The sequence below is a fragment of the Protopterus annectens genome, chromosome 3.part1 (assembly GCF_019279795.1).
Source record: "Protopterus annectens isolate FY-2018-M chromosome 3.part1, PAN1.0, whole genome shotgun sequence".
Taxonomy (NCBI): Eukaryota; Metazoa; Chordata; order Ceratodontiformes; family Protopteridae; genus Protopterus; species Protopterus annectens.
Genome location: NC_056732.1, coordinates 573,055,951 through 573,078,152, shown reverse-complemented (window position 1 = coordinate 573,078,152; position 22,202 = coordinate 573,055,951). Strand labels below are relative to the sequence as shown.

Below are 22,202 nucleotides of genomic sequence, written 5' to 3'. Positions count from 1 at the left end.
GTACCTGCACAGCGGCTCCGGACCCATCCAAAGGAGTGTTGTCTGAAGGTCCTACAACAGAAATATTCAAAGGCCTAGTTGGCTCCTTGTGGGAGTCCGTTTCGGCCATCGGTTCCGAAATGGCCGATAACAGGGGCTGCAAAAGCGCCTCAATGACGACGGCCGAACCTGAAGCTGGCTCTGCTTCTACAATATCGTCCGATTTGGACCTCGGAGGCCTGTCTTTATCCTTGCGTCGTTTGTGAACTCCGGTAGCTGGAACCGAATCAGACGACATTTTGTAATTAAAACGCCTACCGAAGTAATGAAATGCAAAATCGTACCTTCGCAATAAATGCGTTGATTGAATCTAGCACAAAACCGACAACTAGCTACGTTGTGGTCATGGCCTAAGCAAGGAATACAGTAAGAATGAAAATCCTTATGAGGTATTTGCTTCTCACAAGAAATACAATTAATAACTTTTTCTGACATCGGACTGGAGCAAGAAAAAAGTTTCCCCAATGGGGTACTTAGCTTTGAGTAGGAGAATAAAGTCTTCGGACTGAAGTTGTTTAGAAAAAATTGTCAGGAGTCAGCCGACCGGCAAATGCGAACTGCTATCACCGCACGGCAAGAAAGACTGGGGAACATGGCGTCGGCTGTCAGCTTTGTACTCCTGGCGCTCTGACGTCAGGGAGCATGTCTGAGCAGCCGACGCCGGACCCAGACTTTGGGATTCTGGCCGACCGAGGACTGCCTGCCAGCAGGGGAGAACCCTACAGTCATGACTGCAACAGTGAAACACGATGAACATCAGAACATGCTGGAGGGATAGATTTCTGTCCCAGAGACTTCCCATACTCTGGAACAAACTACCTATCTATATCAAACAAAGCTCCTCATTAGCACTCTTCAAGAAAAATCTTGATGATTGGATGGGAACTTCACCCCAGGGATCACCTCTGTGGCTCTGCTCGACAGGGGCACAGGAAAATAATTTTCTTGTGTGTAGAAAGCCAGGGTACCTTTTTGGCTAGGCTTATATAGGCCCTAGGGCCAATAGCCTAGTACCCATCTATGAACCTATAATATGCTTTTAAATGCATTGCTTTCTTACAAGTTTGTGGATAGTCAAGGAAGGCAATATTTCTGTTTTTAACACCTTCTAAATATAATTTATTATAATAAATGCATGTAAGCTAGTGATGAGCTGTTGAGACATTTTAAACAATGTAGTTACAGTGAAAAAAAATGTTAAAAAAGGCACAGTGGAATCATATAAATAAGATAACTATACTACATTAATTTTGTTTATCCCAGTACAGGGAAAGTAATTATGCGCTTCAAGCAGAGCTATGATTTCTGTACGCTGTATGCCTTTCAAAAAGTTTGTGTTGGTAAGACACAAGCTTTTAAATCTCCATCTTACATTAAGAGGTATATATTACAAACAAGAATTTTGTAATGTCCTTGCATGTCATGTCAAATATAAGAGCTCAGCAAACATCTTATGCTCTGTGTTGTTCAAGAGTTTAAACCTAATGTTAACGGTGGACATGTTGACATCATCCTGTAGAAATTAGTGCCAATGTAGCAGTTAAGATAAATAACAGTAACTCTAAGAATCTGTATATTTTTTGCTGTTCTTTTTTGGTAAAATAAAATAAAATAAATGTGCATTAGTTACTACTGTGAATGCTTACCATATCGTGATTACAAAATGGGGCTCATTTTTAAAACTATCTAGAGCCACTTAAGAAACAGAATTCAAAATGTTTTTAAAGACATCTTTTGGTGGAATAAGAGTTGTTAAAATTGAAAAAAATGAAAATGTAATGAGTTTGCCACAAGGAGTAGAATCTAGCTTGGTCATGACAGAGCAGTCAGAGTTAACACCCATGCCTGCTGTCAGTGAAACAAAACTTGGCACACACCCAGATATGTACTATTATTAAAATGATCTTTTATGTGTCACCATCCCAGATGTCTTGCTCAAACCAAGGCAGGCCATACTCACAACCTCTCCAAAGTTTGCTAGCTATCTAGTCAAAGAAGTCTGTTCGATTTTATAATCACACTAGCAAATGATAAAGCCATACATATTCACATTTCACAGAGCTTTTTATTCTCACTGCATGCTTTGTGGAGACTTATGTTACACTTGGTGGGTTGGTCATAAAAACAGCATTCTAGGATCATGTGTTCTGATATAGATATTTATTTGCTTACTAAACTATTACTTATTCAATTAACTAATGTGGCAATATACTAAGTCTCACAAATATAAGGTCTAGTAAATACCACAGGACACAACATTACATTACCCTAGTAGTTAATACAAAATAAATTCCCACTTGACAGGCTCTGTGGAACACAAGGTTGGAGTCCTGAATGTGCCTCAGATGAGTCAGAGTAATAGCTCAGGCACTGCAACAACCAGACTGTTTTTTTTTTTTTTTTTTTTTTTTTGCTAGTGTGTCCACCAAGAATGAGGCTTATTGGTTCCCTCTATGTTTTGTAATGTCATTCATTGGCTACACAAAGGCCAGTCCTTGACAGGCACTGCCTCTAATACATGAAGAGACTTGGTCAAAGCTGTCCATGACAGGGTGCCAATAGTTCTGACATAGCATGTGTAGGAATGTGCCCAGTCATGTGATGGAGCATTGTTAGCACCCGAGGTGATGTGACTGCCTATCCCAAAAAGGTGGAGATAGGGCCCCTTCATGGCTGCCTAGTTAACCGATGGCCCTGTCACAGATGGTTCTTACCTGACTAAGGAATGAATGGGCTCTGGTGCCTTGCTTCAGCTGGTTGTGAATGGTTGTCTGTGATGGTAGGTTTATGGTCTGCAGGTATGAAAAGCCACATAGACAAAAAAAAATTCTTCACGATTTTTAACATTCTTCCCTTAAGAGCAAAATAAGGCTACTTTTCTTGCCTTTTGTTAAATTATTAACATAAGCACTTGAGAGACAGTAATGACCATGATGTTTGCTTATGACCCTTTTGTAGATTAGATAGCAAAGAATGCATAAACAGTAATCTCTGTTATTAGATAAAACTCTGTGCTTCTAAGTTTTACATTCTTCTCAAGTGCCTAAAAGTCTAATGCAATCAGCATTTCCATGCATTAAATATTCAACTCTTAAGCATTACTTGAGGCCTTCTACGACTTTGCCTCCTATTAGTTTATGATCCCTTTTCCAATCAGATCACCCACATTCCTCTTGAATAACTGCAAACTGCCCACCTTGTTACTCTTAAAGGTGTATCATTCCATAATAGTCCTGCTCTTACATGGAAGATATTTTTACTCATTTCTTTACAAATCTTAGGCACATCAACGAGGCCACCATTATTTTGTGTTTCTGGAATGAGTATTAAATACAGCTCCCATTGTTGATGCCATTACATCACTGTTTCTACACGGGAAAATCAGAATAAGGTCCCTCTTACAGCTTTATAACCTTCAGGAAACAGACCTAACCTCTATAACCTATTGTGGAAGCTAGAGTGCCTTATTCTTGTGATTTGGTTTGTAAAACCAAATATTTTCTAACCTAAGGATCTGACCAATATTACAATAATAAGCTGTTAGCATTCAATATTTGGTCTCACCACTGCCTTACACAGTGGCAATAAATCTTCAGTATCCCTACCCCAGATTCTATGAGGAATGTCTTTATTGCTAGTCATAAGGAAAAGTTATGTTGCCATTAGCCTGACGTCGAATCACAGGTAACCTACCGATAGTAAGCCCAAGGCTCCTAACTAGTTCATCTGTAGGAATCAGGGTGCCAACTACTGTATATATATATATATATATATATATATATATATGTGTGTGTGTGTGTGTGTGTGTGTGTGAGTGTGTGTGTGCGTGTGTGTGATTTTTAATTCAAAAGAGAACAGATTTCTTGACATTACACTCCATACGGCTTCTCCTTGACAACATCTCAGTTTTACCCAAATACCCCGGTAATATTACCTGATTATTTATGTTAGTAACAAAAGCTGCCAGTTTGTTGTCACCTGCAAACTTACTGACCCAGACTCCATCCTGTAAGGGAAGGCTGATATAAACATTGCAAACAACTTTAGCCCAAGCACTGAATCTTGGGGAACCCCACAATTAACATCTTTCTTATCTGAAAAGGAATGCAAAATCTTAATGCTACATCTTCTCCCTTCCAACCAGTTTCTTATCCATCTGATTACAAATCCATTAACATTATATTTTGACATTGCTCTCAAAATCTCCCCCTCATGAGATAGTGAGGTGAATGCTGTTACTAAGTCCAGGTACACCACAGAGACTGGCAGCCTCTGATCCACTGCTTCCCAATCTGGCTGATAAAAAAATTACCATATTTGAGAGACAATATTATCATATATTGAAGCCATGTTGATAAACATTGAGATATTGCCTCATTCATTCAGTAACCTTATTAAACACTGCCCTCTCAAAACATGTGTACAGTACACAGGTAAAACCAACAGGGCAACAATTATCCAGTGACGTCAAGTTATCCCCTTTCAGTATGGCAATAACAACCACTTCTTTCCATGTTGCCAGAGCAAAATCTCTACACAGTGATATCTGAAATAAAGACTTAAGACCTGATAGCATTTATTATCCTAATAAACACCTTACCATCTATTATTAGACTGTTATTCAAAGCTTTTATTTTAAGATTTTCTACAGTTTTCTGGTAATGTTTTGACACCTCTGTAAGCTTTTTCAAAAATCATTATGTCATAGTTGTTTTAGATAAGAAATCAATACATCATTAGGTATAATTCTAATTTTAGAAACATTTTCACCTTTGTACTTCCTTATAGGTTCATAGGATAACTGCTCTTGTGGACTACTTTAAGCTTAGCCCAATTACCTCATGGGAGAATCAAACCCTACACCTTATGTCTGTAAAGTAAACACCTTAAAGATTATGCCAACCTCCTACCCTGCTTGTTTGAACATTTTTTATTAGTTGTGTAATTGGTCATCCTAAGCTCATATTTTCTTTTAGTTCTGTATATTTCTTTTCATAGAATATCTTTCATTTTCTGTTATAATATTTTATACTTAAACTTGGTGCAATGTTAAAAATTCTCCACAAGTAATTCTTAAATAATTATTTCTCTTTTTTTTAATTTGTCTAGTTTATTATTCCATCATAAACAGTTAGACTTAACATTTTCACTATTATCCCTCACATGTGTATATACATATGTATCTATCAATGAAAAAAAAAATTAATACAAAATCTCCCAAAAGGCTACATTATTTTTCATAACTTTAACTATTCCTATCTCCATTTCTTTAACTCTTCCGAAATTATCTTAAAATCAGCTCAATAAAACACCTTCCTAATTTCACTTTCATCTATACAGCCTTCCCTTTTAATATTAGTTGTCTCCTATGAGCTACACATACGATATCTGAGCCACCAAGTTCAGGGTGCATTTTTTGTTCTATAGACATTTTCTTCCTCTTTTATCCATACATCATCCGAAATATTATTCCCTCTTGCTGATTCTTGTATTATGAGTGTAAACCAGTTTTAAACTGGTCCTTAGCAGTTTGCTAAAAGCACCATTATTTGCAGCACATCCTTTCCAACCATATTAGGTACGTTCAATTCTCCTGTTATAATACACCCATCATGAAATCTATTGCATGATTCATCATATACTTTTGACCCACACTTTACTTGATTCAGAGATCTATAAAACAGTGTGGCTTTCCATTCTACTTTTATCTTTACTATCCTCACCCCTGTAACTTCATATTTATCACTAGATGAAAAAAGAGCAGACTGACAACTTTTACTAACAAACAGTCATATAGCAATACCAAAGGAGTCCATAATTCCGATCCTATACAACTTTTAGTCACAGCTTTCTTTCAGAACCCTTTAAGGATGGAACAACGTTGTGTTAAGCAAATAATTCTTTAAAAGGTTTTCTCTTAAATTAAGTACAATACAGCTTTATGTAATGAACTCTTAAATAAAATAGAAATGTTTGTTGTATTAAATGTTTATGTGGAGTAATATAATGTTTTATGTTACTATACACAAATTAGACTTTGCACATGTGAAATTAGAGTTAAAAGTATCTTGACACATCAGCTAATTGGATAATGAAATTATAGAGTTAAAAGTATCTTGACACATCAGCTAATTGGATAATGAAGAGAGAAACAAAGATATAAAATCTCTATATTAGAGCTGCTGTGTTACTCTACAAAGCTGTTTTTATGGCTGAAGTAGCATAAATGAGAATAAAATTCTGCACAATAAAACATGAATGCATTTTATTTTTCCCACTACTGAGCTTAAAAAGTAAAAGACGTGCAATTATTATATTTCCTTACTGTGACATGAATCTGTTAAACACGTCTATAAACAGTTTCACCATTTTGATTCTTAACTACTTTAGCATTTCAATGTGACTCTTGTGTTGCTCTACTGCCTTCAGTTTTAAATATTCTTTTGCGGCCATTTCTAATCCGAATGAGTTCATATCAACCACCTCATCTAGAACATGATGTTTGGATTGGATGCTTCCTTTCATTGAACTTTTTCTGTAAAAACAAAGCAGCAGAACCATGTCAGAATATCAGACAGATTCTACTCAGTTTAGTACAATCCTCCTTGGACATTTTCCTGACTCCTCACCATACCTACAATCCATACCTATAATAGGTTCACAGGTGTGTACTAGGCTAATGGCCCTGGAGCCTATATAAGCCTAGCCCAAGAAGATTCCCTGGCATCATGTCGCCCAAAGTTAGTTCCCAATGCCACCGTCAAGCAAGGCCACTGAAGTGACCCCGGGGTGAACTTCCTATTGCCCAGCCACTCGTCAAGATTTCTCTTAAAGAGGACCTGCTTGATGTGAATGGGAAGTTTGTTCCAGAGTATGGGAAGTCTCTGGCTTAGGAACCTGTCCCTCCAACATGTTCTGTTTATTGTGGTAATGAGGTTTAGGTCCCTGGAGCATGTGGCACAGAGGAATTGGGATTTCTTTAGGTGTAGCATATCTAGCAGCTCTGGGTCAGACATGGCTTTGTAGGTCAAGCAGAGATTGCCTCTAAGTAGGCGGTAAGAGAGAGAGTATAGCTGGAGTTGTTTGAGTCTGTCCATATAGGACATGTATCTAAGGCCTAAGATCCTCTTAATGAGGTATTTTTGTGGCCTTTCCAGTTGTTGTAGGTGTCTAGTGAGGTACATACTAAATGGGATGTTGTGTATTCTATAATAGGTCTAATGAGGGATGAGTAGAGAGAGATTATGACCTCTTTCTTCCTGGATGAGAAACCTTTTCTAATGAGATGTGCCACATAGAAGGACTTTCTGACTATAGTGGCAATGTGGTTATCAAAGGAAAGGTTGCTATCAACCTGTGTCCCCAGGTGTCTTACCACACCTTTGGTGTTTAGTGGACTAACACCTATGTGGTAGTTCATGAGCACCAAATTTTCCCCAAAGAGAATGATAATGCACTTTTTGGCATTGAGCTTAAGGCCATGTTTCTGGCACCAGTCATTGGTGTCAGTGAGGCCTTTTTGTATAATGTCTACATCAGTTGACAAATAAATAATGGCTCCCAGTTTGCAATCATCTGGGAACTTTGTCAGCCAGGGTCCCTTTGTGTTAGCTTGAACTTCAGAGAAGAAGATGCCAAACAGAAGAGGACCTAGGACTGATCCCTGTGGGACACCACTTGTAACTGGTCGGTAGTCAGATTTGGAGTCAGCTACTTTCACAGTGTGGGTTCTATCAGTGAGTCAGTTGACAACCCATCTTATGACATAGGGGTTTATGCCTAGTTTAGTGAATCTATCTATGATTCCTGAGTGAAGGATGGTGTTGAAGGCCTTGGCAAGATCTAGGTAGGCTGTGTGAACTACCTTGACCTCATCCACAGCTCTGGTGACAGACTCAAAGAAGTCTATCAGGTTGAGCAGGCATGATCTACCTTTCCAAACCCAAACTGTGTGGGGTCCAGAGTTTAGAAATTCCCTATGTCCTTATTTATAAGGTTCATGATGATGCGCACCATAGCCTTACATATCAGACTCGTCAGACAAATGGGGCAGTAATTCCCAGGGTCTGTAGTCACTCCCCCTTTGTGGAGTGGGATGACCGTAGCAGTGTGCCATTCAGTAGGAACAAAGCCTGAAATGAGGCTGTGATTGAACAGGGTACTCATGTGTGCTGCCAGTTCACTTTGTAATTCATATAGAACACAGCCAGGGATATTATTAGGGCCCATGGAAGCTGTATTCTTGGCTTTGGGCAATGCAGTTTTTACCTCTGTAGCTGTGATAATAGGGACTTGGCATTCCTCAGGTATTGTGATAGGCCCTTTAGGGGGTGAAAGGTGGGTAAAGTTTGCACTGAACCTGTCGGCCAATATGTTAGCAATATCAATTGGTTCTGTATATGTACTGCCATTGTGCTGCAACTCAGTGCAGATCTGAGTATTGCCATGGAGATTCTTGACATAACTACAGAATGCCTTGTGGTTGTCTTTAGAATCTGAGCAATTTTGTTTTCATAACAGGCTTTACAGGATTTGATGATGGATCACAGTTTTTTGCTGGGGCTAACAAGGGAGTTTTTCCAGTCTTGGGAATTCACCCTTTTCTGCAACAGTTTTTTTCCTTCTGTTGTAGAGTTTGTTTATGGTGGGGGACCACCAGATTGACTTCCTTTTTTGGAGGAGAGCATCTTGGTACTGTTTGGTATGGCCCATTCCATGCACTTTTTTTGGAGGAGAGCATCTTGGTACTGTTTGGTATGGCCCGTTCCATGCACTTGTGTATCTGCTCATACAGTGCACTGGTGTATGATTCACCAGTCATGCACCTATTTTCCATTTGCATGGGTGTCGTGAAGTTAGCCACCTCTGTTTTTAGAAACCCAAAATTGGCTTTGGAGAAGTTTTTTACAGTTGTTTCCTTTGGGGGAAGGTGAGGGTGGGATGTGGATATCCATGGTGATTAGCTTGTGGTCAGATCTGACCAGGGAGGAGTTGATTACTGGTGTACAGCAATGGTTGCCCATGTTAGTAATGACCAGGTCAAGGGTGTTTCTACCCCTGGTGGGGGTAAGAATGAGTTGGTCCAGGGCACTGGAATTAATGAATTTCAGAAAACTTTGAGCAAGTGTGTTGGTACATGAGTAATTTCCCCAGTTAATAAAGGGGTAGTTAAAGTCTCCCAGTATAAGGGTATTGGGTTGTACCCTAATATTTTCCAGTGTGTTTAGGAATGTGGAGTGAGAGCCTTGGGACATGTTGGGGGAATCTATAGCAAGCTACACCCTGGATTGCAGTTTTACCCAATGTTAGTTGTAGCTGAAGTATCTCTGATGCATTACGTTGGGCTAGTAGTCTGGAGGTGTGCATATCCTTTATGAATATGGAGACCCCACCGCCTTTAATGCTTATGTCCAGGTTTAGAGGCCGAAAGGTGTGGTATGAATTATAGCCTGGTAGTGCTGGGGTGCTAATGTGCTTTATTTCCCTTAAGAGTGTCTGCTATGAAACCTGGAAGTGTGAATTCCCTTTTCGTCAAAACTCTATCTTAAAAGGCTGTGTGACCTCAGAGAAGGTTATATTAGGTAAAGGGTCAAGGGAGTGAAGCCGCCTGCATGGTTTACACCAACAATATATTTAATGTCTGTTTATTTGCAACCTTTGACAAAATGATGCATCTAACATACAGATGGGATTGAATTAATGCATTTGCACCTTAGTAGCTGTAAAATATCTCATCTCTTGCAACCTGCTTGTGTTCCAAAGGAAACAATTGTTACTTCATGTCAGATTTTATCACCTTTCATGTGCAGTGATCATGGGATTACAAAGGTTAAACTACTGCATGCCAATTGTGCCAAAGTGAGATCTAAACCAATGCACAAAAGATTAACAGAATAACAGATTAGATGGAGGCAAAACAGTCACTATGTAAACTAACTGGAGTGATGTATTCCATGAAAGAGAGCAGAAGGAATGCATCAAGTTTTTAAAGGGAAATTATTTGAATCCAAGAAATGAAAAAATGTTTATCATGATGATCAAGCCATACAAGGTCAGGAAGATATTTGTCCATAAGAACAAGATACTTAAGATGAGAGATAAAAATATAAAAAAATGGAAATGAGACTGGACTAAAACTTTGAAAAGTGAAATAGACCAACTGGACAGACAAATTAAACGAAAGACAAGATCAGGAAAAAAATGAAGAAGATGTATATAAAGATACTGAGTATAACAGGAAACCATTTAATAGATACAACCAGTGGTAGGAGTAAACACCTGCAAATCGCTGAGCTGTGCATCAATTCTAAAAATTTCTCAAACGCAGCACTTGTTAAAAAACAACCTTAAAGAAAGGGGACTACAACAATCCCTGTTTAATACAGACCCACCAGTTTGCATTTTTGTTGTAGAAAAATAAAGGAAGGTTAGGTTATTTTGGATAAATTATTATCAGAACTGGAAAGGTTAACACTTGAAACAATACATAACGACATGTAACTTCAGATTCTATAATATCATAACAGCTAAACATGAAAAATTGTGTTTGGGTATAACTTATATAAAAGTATATTCAGCCTTCTATAGGGTCATACACAAAACACTGATCAATAGTTTATTAAAATTACAATTATACCTAGTTGTTGTAATCTGGGTAACTGCATGGCTTGCATACAGGACGTGATAAGCATCATAAAGCAAATGGACAGGTGAAATTCTTGGTTACAGTCAGGGTGTCCCACAGGGTTCTGCCGTAGGCTCATACTTTGTTAGGTTATATATTTCAAATCTATCTTTTTCAATTGAAGTGTTCTATTGTCTGTGTGCAGACAACTTTAAAATTGGTAAACTGATTATATCTGTTACAGACAGGGCATGCCTGCAAAAAATAACTTGACTAAAACTGAACATTTGGACAGTTTTTGATAAATACATCAAAAACTGAGCACATGGAATTTGGGAGCTACATACACTGAAGGGTGAATATTTACTATGGTACACAAATATTTGAAATTGTGGATTCATTTAAAGACTTGGGTATATGGATAGGCGAAGCTTTGACCTTTTTCTGATCATTTCAACCAACTGGTTAATGATAGGTTATAAAACTATAGACTGTGTAAAAATATTTAAATAGTCTAGGAAATCAGCAATGATAAAATCATAGTTTGCAAATTACATTAGACCCAACTAGAGTCTGGAATAATACTATGACCACTTTATAAGAGAGATAGCATAAGCAAGAGGAAATATACCTAGGGCACCCATGGATGTGAACATTTAAGTAATTATCAAATGTTAAAATATTTGAACATGTATACCATTTCATGTAGATATTTAAGAGGAAACATTTTTTTTAAGAATATAGGGTTTTTAGTGACAACTACCTCCGGGAATGCTTAGGGTTATCAAATAGCAACAGAGAATCATGAGACAACCTGTATAGGAGATTATACAGGAATGAGAAGTGTACTAATTGGTTCTCTGAGAGAGTAGCCAATGCCTGGCAAATACTACCAAACTATATTAAAGCAAGCACTAGTTTAGATATTTTAAGACCAACTTGGACACATTATTGGGATGATTGTTTTGGTATACTGACAGGCTAGAAGGGTACTATTGCCCATGTTATAAATATTTGTATGTATGTATGCATTTTTGCATTCCTGACCTTTTATTTTTGTAAGTGAAAAACAAAAGCCATACAAATATAAATATTGTGTGAACAGTGAATGATATTTAAAAAAGAATAGCAATGTTTTCCAGTTTAATAATCTGAATGTTGACTTCATGCTCTCAAAATGTTACTCCCTCTTGAATAGATGCATTGAGGCATGAGTACAAATCCATCATAATCAAACTTAAACCCAACAATGGAGCTATATCTCATCAACAAACTCTATAATAAAAACAAAAAGCACCCAGCCATTACTAAAAGATGTCCACTTCATTATTACAAAAAGGATTTATAACTGGCAAGCAAGTCTCTCAAACTTACCATTATAAAATAAGGCCATCTATGAACCCAGGGTTGCAAATATTGAAAAGGCAACCATAAGTCCTTATTCAGCTATATCATTAAGCGTAGAAGTGACCAACAATTCTGTCTACACTGAACTTATCTCTAATTGCACCTCCTTCTCTGACCCTAAGGACATTACCAAAATTCTTACAAAGTTTTTTCTGATTTCACTCCATTAAACTTTCCCTCTATCCCCTCCACATTCCTTCTCAACACCACCCCTCTCATGTCATCAATTTGGGCAAATTCCTTTTGCGACTTTCCAAAATTAGAAGCACTACTTTCATGTGTCCAAACAACATTCTCAATGTCTGGAGAGAAACATTTCACCTAGCAAAGCCATTCCATCAACTCTTCAACCCAAGTCTCTTCACTGGTTGCAGGCTATATTAGTCTCACTAGTATTATTGGCAAGACTATTAAACATATTACAGCGACTTCAATAAGCAATGATATAGATTACTTTATATCCCTAGATACATGACAGTTCATCTTTTTAAAAGGCACACTATACTTACTTAACCTAGTTAAGTTAATTGAAAGTGTTACTGAGGCCATAGAAAATGGGAATCTAGTCCACAATGTTCACCTGAAACTTGGCAATATCTTTGGCACTATCCCCCATGCTGGAATTATTTACAAACTTTCCCAACACAACATTAACTCGTACATAGTTCACTGGACTGATGACTTGCTGTCTGACAGAACCGATACCATTAATGTCAGGGTTATTTGCTCTAGACCGAAAAACAATGTCACCAGTGGTATGCTACAGGGCTCTGTCCTGGGCTCTCTCCTCTTTGGTATATACTTATGCAAAAAAAAAAAAAAGGTGACAAGGGACTATGGGTAATCAATTTGCTCCAAATAATTTTGTGACACAATACAAAGTTGTGGTTGCCAAGAGGAGACACACCAAAAGATGCTCTAGGTGTCATTGAGTTAACATATCATATACTTGCCACTCTGTTCTTATTGCTTAATTCTACTTTAGTTGACAGAGTTCTCAGTTCCCCTATTCAGAGAGCTTCCTATATTTCCTGAATGTTTATCTTCTTCCTCTTCTTTGCCACTCCCTTGTGGAACACAATATTTTCCTTACATTATTTTATTTACCTACTGATTGATAGCAAATCTGATTTATTCAGTATAGTGTTACCTTAGTAATTATATTCATGTTCTGCAATACCGCCTTCCAACTTACAAGTGAAACAGGGCTTACACTAACAAAAATGTCTGACATTCAGTACAGTAAACTGTATAAAAGGCAGGTCTAAAGCAGCATTTACAGTGAACCATGTGATACTGTGGTCACATTCGTCACTTTCTCCAAGCGACCAATCACCTCCAAATTTAAAATTCACTCTTCTCCCATTTGTGAGCATCACATTCAGGACCTATCCTTCCCCAATTGACTGCAATTATGTCCAGTTTAGGCAAAGGGACAAAATCATATTCCTCCAAGGAAAATATGTTTCAGCAAGTATACAGTATATCTGGGTCTCTGGCTAACCATACACATGCCACTTCTGCCATTATATGGATTTGTCCTATCATTTTCAATGAATAACGCTAACTCAGGGTGTATCCCCCCTTCTTTTTGTCTCCAGGGTGACTTACAGTGTTCCTCCTTTCTCTGGTTATTACTAATTCTGTCAATTAATTTCTTCCCTTAAAAACGTAACTATCCATCCCTTTATTTTACTGTTCCTTATCTTGAGGATAGTGTGCCTTGTTATACTGACCATCCAACTGTAATTCATAACTACCACATCTCTTAATGGACGACATATGTAAATACAATAGTGCACGATGTTCTCCATGCATTACAGCATTATAGCAAATAGTTCTGGGATCTTTGTGCTCAGAAAAAAGGCATCTGCACTCAATGCCTTCAGTTCAGTCACAGCATTACACATTTTAAATCCATGGCTGTCAGAGTATATGAGATGAATTTGGTGAGTGAAAGAGGGGAAGCACAAAGCCAGTCACCCAAACTTCCCAGTTCATGAGAAATATATAAAATATCCAATTCTGATGTAACAACAACAACTCACTGTAGATATATTCTAGATAATACACAGTCTACATGTGTGTTGTATCACTCACCCTGAAGAGACGTTATATACCCACTCCAACAGAAAAAGTATAACTCAACAAGCCAAAATGGCATTACCAAATGCCTATAGAATTCTGCAATGGGTACCTATTTTTAAAAGGCCATATGTCAGTCCACCTTTGAGAATTTTTAGCAAAACTAGCAGTAATTATGCTTTACACTTTGGTGCAAAATGCAATTAAGATAGTCATTTTATCCTTACGTACTTATACCCAGTTCAATGATAAGTTCAACCTTACAGTACTGTAATCATCAATGCATGGAGTTTTGGTTAATGTATACATTTCCAGTGATAAAAAGTTTCCTTTTCTGGAGAAATGTATATTTTTATTCTGATGTAATAATAACTTAAAGAATGTATATTTTGGACTCTTCCCATGCTGGGCAGAAGTCATATCCCTATGGCTAACAGAAAGGCTCTCCATGCGAAGCAGACGTCTTATCTCTATGACTAATAGAAATACTACATGCCACGCTGTCAGTGTCAAACATCTGTAAACCCCTGCATATACAACCTACATATAAAAGACAATATTTCAGTCCCTTTATGAGATTTCTCAGACAAAAAATGTTTTATGAAATTGTACTTGGACACACAAATGCAACATATACTTAAGACTGTCATTCTGGCCCTAGAGATTTAAATGCACTTTGGTGCTATAACTCACCTTACAGCACTGGTCCCATCAGTCCAGGGAGCCTTTTTTAATTAAATTGCAATTTAACACAAAAATATAGGGATGTGCTGCTCTCTCTGCTCTGAAAAAAATGACATACCCGTCCTAAATGGAAACAGAGTAAAATGCAACATGCCAGACTATCACTGACACATGCCTGTAAATGTTGTATTCAGCACCTATTTAAAAAAAGATACATGCCTGTTCCCCTCTCTAAGTTCCAATTAACACTTTAAAGAAATTAATTACAGTTGGACGCTGAGGTCAAAGTTCATCAGAGACTGGCATATTACCATGAGTAACTAAAATGGATCTCAATGCCAAATTTTACCTAAATGCTAACTCTGGCCTCACATAAAGTCTCAACCAATACAAGGAAGGTTAGTTATAGCAGGATTCTGGAGACCAGATGTCCCCCTTTCCTTGAGAAATAATATACATTTTCCCTACAAAATAATATACATTTTCTCTACTTTTTATGTAAAGAAAGCTCAGTATAGAGACATTATGGAGATGTGCTGCATTTTCCACTATAAAAGTCATACACTCATTCCCCAAAGAAACATAATGCCATGCAACATGCATTCACTATCAGTTGACAATAACATCATGCATTTAGTACTGGTGTACAAAAGCCACCGTGTCACTCTCCGTTGAGAGTGTTAAAATCTTTCAGGCATGTATGCTTGATGCTCATATATAAAATGCAGATAAAAATGACATTCTAGCAGTTACTGTAGATGACTAAGGCTATGAGTTGATAAGCTATTTCCTTTGGTAGAGATTTCATTCCCTCAGACTTATTTGCCTATTGTGCAACACTGAGCAAGTCACTTACCTTGACAGTGCTTTGGGGGCAGTTGGGAATGCAAGCTAATTCCTCAATGTTCCCCTGAACTGCATGCCTAGTAACTACCTATGAACCTATCAATTAAACAGCTTATGTAAAATCACAGGGAAGACAATAGCAATTAAGCATTTACTTTGAGTGTGGCAGTTAGCACAGAGGATTTAAGCTGTGAACTACTAACCAGACACTTCCTGTGGTCTAGGGCACAATTCTGTAAGCCTGTACTTGCCAGCTGTATGATCTTGAGGCCGTTACTTAACCAGACAGTGCTCTGGAGCAGTTGGGAAAATTGGGTTAGGCTCTTTAATGGTTTCCTGGACTGCACGTCTAGAAACTACTTGTGAACTTAACCAGCGAAACTTAACTACAACTCAATGCTGCATCTGACTCCATTGTTGCATCAATATATAGAGTTATGGTCATGGCATGTCTTCAACGACAACAATCTCTTTTTTGTGTTTTTTAATTCTAATGTAATGACAACTCAGTACAGAGATATTCTTCATATCTGTGTCATTCTGTGCCCTGAGCAAAAGAAATATACCCACCCTTCATGGAAGTAGATTATGTTCCAAAATGTCACGCAGTTATGAAAACCATCCATCCAAAGCCCCCCGGGGGTTTCCCATTTCTGCATATGGGGTCAAGTTATCACTTCAACAGTGGCAATCATCTAGAGCAAAAGATTGTGTAGGAATAACAGGCATTATTGCAATACTTTTTGAAAGTGCTTAGTAAATCTTTCAGGGAATTAAACTCCATGATAAAATGGACTTAGTTCTACCATCATCAACTTAATCATACAGCTTAGTGCTGATGCTCATTTTTACATCAATGTCTGCAGTGAGTTTTACTGGTGAACATTTTCCACATACAAAACATAGTTCCTTTTTTATAGAAATATACTTGAGTTGTGCATCTGATGTAACAGCAACATAGATATATTGTAGACATGCACAAAGTTCATTACTCTTGAGTAAAAGCCCGATGCCAACCTCAGATGAAAACATGTATAATGTATCTCGGAAGCCTTGACATTCTATTGGCTATGCAGGGTTATAGCTGTGAAATAACTATTTTCAAGAAAAACCTTTTTCAACTAGAAATCTAAATATTCAATTATAAAATGCACTCAGGTTGTACTTTCACATGCAATTTTACTGGAAAAGCTGTGCAGTGCCGAATGTCTGCATGTCAATTCACAATTACGTGTTTCCCCCTGTGTGAATGTTTCAAGTGCTTAAAATATTTCTTTCAGGAGTAAAGTGTGTTTTAATTATTATGTCATAGAAACAATATATTTATAATTTTATGTATTATATATTTGGTCTCATGAGAAAAATATGCATGTTTGCTGTAAAATTAATTTAAATGCATATGTAACAGAAATGTTGTGCTATAATTTGAGAGGTAAAACATGATGTGTGTTTTCATGGTCTCCTTAAAATACCACAAATACTAATTTTGGCTCTCTTTCACATACAAATGCTGTCCCCATAGAAAATGTCCCTTCTAGGATGGTGCATATCATCTGGCTTTAATATCACCATATATATATATATATATATATATATATATATATAGATAGATAGATAGATATAGATATATATATATATATATATATATATATATAGATAGATATAGATAGATAGATATATATATAGATATATGTGTATGTATATATGTGTGTGTGTGTGTGTGTGTGTGTGTGTGTGTAAGAAAGAGATAGAGAAATAGAAGAAGAAAAAGCCAAAATATCAATAAGGAGTTGTGCCAGTGAAGTTTCTTAAAGGAAAGTAGGTCGTAAGCTTGACAACTGAACTTATGAGCCTATACACTACAGACATGAACACTGATACTGCCCACTTTAAGATGGACCAGTTATTGTTCGACTATAATCAAATTACAGCAGGGGGCAGTCACTTTTATACAATGGACTGCCTCCCCACCCAAAAGATTGCTACTTCCTGACTGTGTAGTCCTCTGATTATGATATCTATGATCACCGGAAAGAAGTAATGGCCAAAGTAATGCATTTTGCCTTCTTGTACTTGGACATAAATACTGGCCCTCATGACAAACCACATCAATATTTTTTTCATTTGTGATCAAGTAAATGAACAAAAATAAAAGATACCAGAAAGCCAATTCATCTTGACGTCTGCAGTCCTGGCCAGTGTCCTTGGTACCAAGATAACTCAGCACACAAGGGGTTGAACATATTTCTACCATAATCCCTGTTAATTACAATGGTAACAATGTGCAAAAGAGGTTGACTAAAGTTGAAAAGAACACTGCACATCCCATGAACTGATGCAACATTGCCCACCCCCCACCCACCCAGCTACATAGTGACTGCACATAAGAATATTTTAATAATTTACACTTTTCATGCTAAAGACTGTTACTACCTTCAGGAATACTTTTGCAGAATCTGCATTAAAAATGGTTTCTGTACTTTCACATTTCTAAACATGTATACATTCAGAAACCGTGCTGTGTCGTAAGTATGTCAGAAAATGGTGCAAATATAGTTAAAAATACTCTTTTCAGCAAAAAGCAGTGCCATTGTTAGTGGTCTATAACCCTTTTCCTTAGAATGTTTATTTTTGTGAATGACAAGGTATGCAAGACGCACAGTATGTGCTACATGTTACAAAGGTGATCAGAGTAGTAGTGTCCATCTCTAGAAGACAGTCACCATTAACTCAGTTTTACACAGATCTAAAATGAACAGGGTAAGAAGCAATTATGCAAACACACAACAGGTCTTCAGGAAAATAAGGAAAGCATAATTATATTCTATCATATTTTAAACCTCCAGCCCACTGCATTTTAATTGTTGGCCTTTCTTAATCAGTGACATACTTGCTCTCTTGTTTTAAAAAAAGTGATTACTTCTATTTCACAGTTTGACTTTTAGCTAGGACAACTGTGACAAGAATGGGTTTCTTCTAGGGAAAGTTAAATGAATAAAAACTGAATAAAGATAACAGTGATAGCAATATTGATCTGACGAACTAAAATGCAGTGATCATTTCTATGACAACTTAAGTAGCATACAAGGATTACTAATATTTGAAGTATATTGCAGGATTCCTTTTACGTGATACAGCTCAGAAAGAAACAAAACTATCTTGAATGAGAGGCTTTGAAATGCCTTCAGTTTATCATAAGGTAAAAAATAAGTATATTCGCTTTTGTTTTTTCAACTTTTCACAAAATGAATACTTCTTAATAGCATATTAAATACTTTAAAATGCTACTAAATGTTAGATTAAAACTACAGTACCTGCGTATCTTCTCTAAGATCTGTAGCTTCTCGCAAAGGCTGCAACGCATTTTTGAATACTTCATCTACAGCTTTAATCCATAATGTTCTCATGGAAGGATACTCTCTGGATTTCTTTGCTTTTCTGACTGAAAGACCACGTTTATGAGGTTTGCCTCCACCTCTTCTGTTTGTGATTGCCACATGTACAAACAAGGTAGCATACGGTAATACTTCTCCAGATAATGACTGCAGTGGAACATGTCGATACCCTGGCTGTAAGCACTCAAAAGGTATTGTATATTGTCCGATAAATTCATCCCCAATGTAGTCATCATCTAGTACCACAAAACGCACCATAGCAAGCTCAGGGAGGTTTACTTGAAATTCAAAACTTTCATCAAAAATCGGATTATCTCCATTTTGTTTCACAGTTTTTGTCCTTTGTTCAGCACAGTCTACTGGTATTCCATGAATTTCTACATATACATACGGATCTACAACATCACCTTTGGCACCTGAGCCTTTAGGTTTGGGAAAGTTCTGCCCACTTATTATCTTAATGTGAAGTAGTTGAGGTGAAACTCCTGGCACAGAATCCTTTGTATTTGCACTGAAAAAAGAAACCTGCTCTCTCATTATTGCAGGTCGAAGGACATAACCACAGTTGCCGTTTTGTCGAAACCAACCAATATTAAGGTCCATCATCAAACCAGGTGTCTGAAAATTCATTGCAACTATTTGACAGCCACACTTCCAGAAGTCCTGAGGATTCATATTACTCGAGTCTATTCTCATAGGACTTGGAAAAATCCTTGCAAGAAATCGCTTGTTATAATTTACAAAATCCCCAGGATTTTCATTGGCATATTTAGTAGCAATAACCTCATTAAAAGAGCAGATTTCCCAGTATTTTTGATTTTGAAATGCACTCTCAAAATCTTTGAATTGGACTGATTTGCAAAGGCTTACCAAATCAGAAAGTTCTCTGCAAAGCTGGAATCTTTTATTTGGGACTACAGTGAGGTGATGTAATATGTTATCATTTCCAACCCTCTGCGACATCTCTATCCCTTCATCTTCATCAGTAACATCTCCCTCTGCACCACTGAAATTAGGGGAGAGCTTCTTTGCCTTCAATAATATTTTCCCTCTCAGTGACTCTGGAGAAGGAAGATAATTTTCTAATGTCTCTGGGGGTGTTGTGTGAAGTTTATCTCCAAAAATCTTCTTCATATGTTGAACCATAACCTTCTGTTGTTTTACTGAGCAGTGGTTCTCTAAGCAGAGAATCAAAGGGAACTCTGAAGCAAAAAAAGCATACTTGTTAATACTGTCAATAACACTGCGGAAGACAATTTGTGATGTCATTGTGTGGCCTGTGTATATCACAGGCTCACTATCAGGACCATCCCATACATCTAATTCGACACTTCGACAACCCATTTTGAGAGCACGAATATAACCATTGATATCTGATGGACCTCTGAACTGGTCCTCTATTAAGTAAGTATTGTGAGAAGCATTGACATAATAATGAGACAGAGGCTGTGTCATGTTTTGGCAAACTTTTTTATGCTCCGGGTCAAATATATGGCACTCGGGTGACATGAGGTAATGTGTAAATCCATCTAAAGAAAGCCAGCCATTGATCTGTCCTTCCTTTGAAGGCTCATATTTCTGGATAACATCAAGACCCATTGTTTCAGTTACTTGTGCCATTCCTTGCTCTGCTTCTAAAAACATCATGAGATCCTTGGTGTCCAAGAACTCTTTATTGCTTGAAAATTGAACCAACAAAAAATAGATTTCTGGCCTTGTGCACAGCTCATGGAAAACTTCAACGAACTCCTCTTTGGTTACATTATTTCCCACTTTATCTTTTGCTTTTGCGCTTTGCAATTCTTTAAACTTCAGCTCAATTTTAGTATTTTTGGTCCCTGGATTTACATTCTGAATAAGCTGCACAGCTTTTCCAGTGGATATGTACCCAACATTATTGGTATCGGTTTCAGAGAACAGACACGAAAGCCATGAGTTACGCATGCTGTTGTGACTACTTTCAATCATATCAAGAGTATGCTTTCCATAGGAAATCAAATATCGTAATCCTGTAACCCAAATGTTAGCTACATCTGGAGTGTTTGCAACTAAATCTAGCGAATCATAGTTTTCACCATATATTACAGAAAATGCACTGTCTTCTGATATTTGGTCATAAATTCCATTACTACGGAATATATCTGTATTCTTTCCCGTTCTCACTTCTTTAATGGATCTAATGTCAATCTTTGCTTTGTCAGCATCCTTCTTTGAAGGCTCCCATCTCAGGGACTGCATGTCTGCATCCAAAAGAAAATACCTACTATAAACTCTAGAGTTTGAACGGACCTTCTTTAACTCTGAGCCCTCGACCATGGAATTGATACAGTCGCTGGCACTGCTGATCTTCCTTTCGGCTGGCATACTACTGAATGAAACCGTCTTCTTCCTCTCTCTTCTTTGTCTGTTACCATCCTGCAAAAACAAATAAATAAAACTTTAAATACTATCCAAAACATCAGAAATCTCTCTTAAATTTTTAAATTGGCTTACAATTGTTCTGTTTCCTATCATCCTGATGTGCAGCAATGCTTCTGGAAAACAGTATAAAACAACAGTCTGACAAGACAGAGTTGGTGTATAAAGCTGTTATCCTTGTAGGAGTTACTTTAAAACCAATTCCTGTTTGACCCCTCATGTGCACCATACGTGTCTTGAAAGCTTGGTGTCATTTCCTATCATCCTGACGTGCAGATCCCCCACCATGCCCCAGGATTCCTACTCCTCTTTTCTTGATGTACTGGAAAATATTAGGGTTCAACCAAACACTCTAATAATGGGCGACTTCAACTACCCCACTATTAACTGGGAAAACTACTCATGTACCAACTCCTTAGCGCAACGCTTTCTGGAATTCATAAACTCCAATGCCCTAGATCAACTTATCCACACCCCCACCAGGGGCAACAATATCCTAGACCTAGTCATTACCAACATGAGTGACCGGTGTTCCACACCTGAAGTCAACTCCTCGTTGGTCTGATCCGACCATAAGCTAATCACCCTTGATATCCACATCCCACCCCCACCCCCCATTAAGGAAACCACAGTAAAAATTCTCCAAAGCCAACTTCATGCTTCTTAAGACAGAAGTAGTGAACTTCATGACACCCATGCAGATG

The 22,202-nt window shown here is 37.6% G+C and overlaps 1 protein-coding gene across 1 annotated transcript in view; it reads right to left on the bottom strand.

Moving 5' to 3' along the window:
- Nucleotides 1-22,202, bottom strand: part of PLCL2 (phospholipase C like 2) — a 1,801,981-nt gene that overhangs the window by 1,090,271 nt on the left and 689,508 nt on the right. The window contains exon 2 of the mRNA XM_044066972.1: nt 19,000-21,495. Coding sequence (XP_043922907.1) covers nt 19,000-21,495 — 2,496 coding nt within the window. The remainder of the gene's footprint in view (nt 1-18,999; nt 21,496-22,202) is intronic.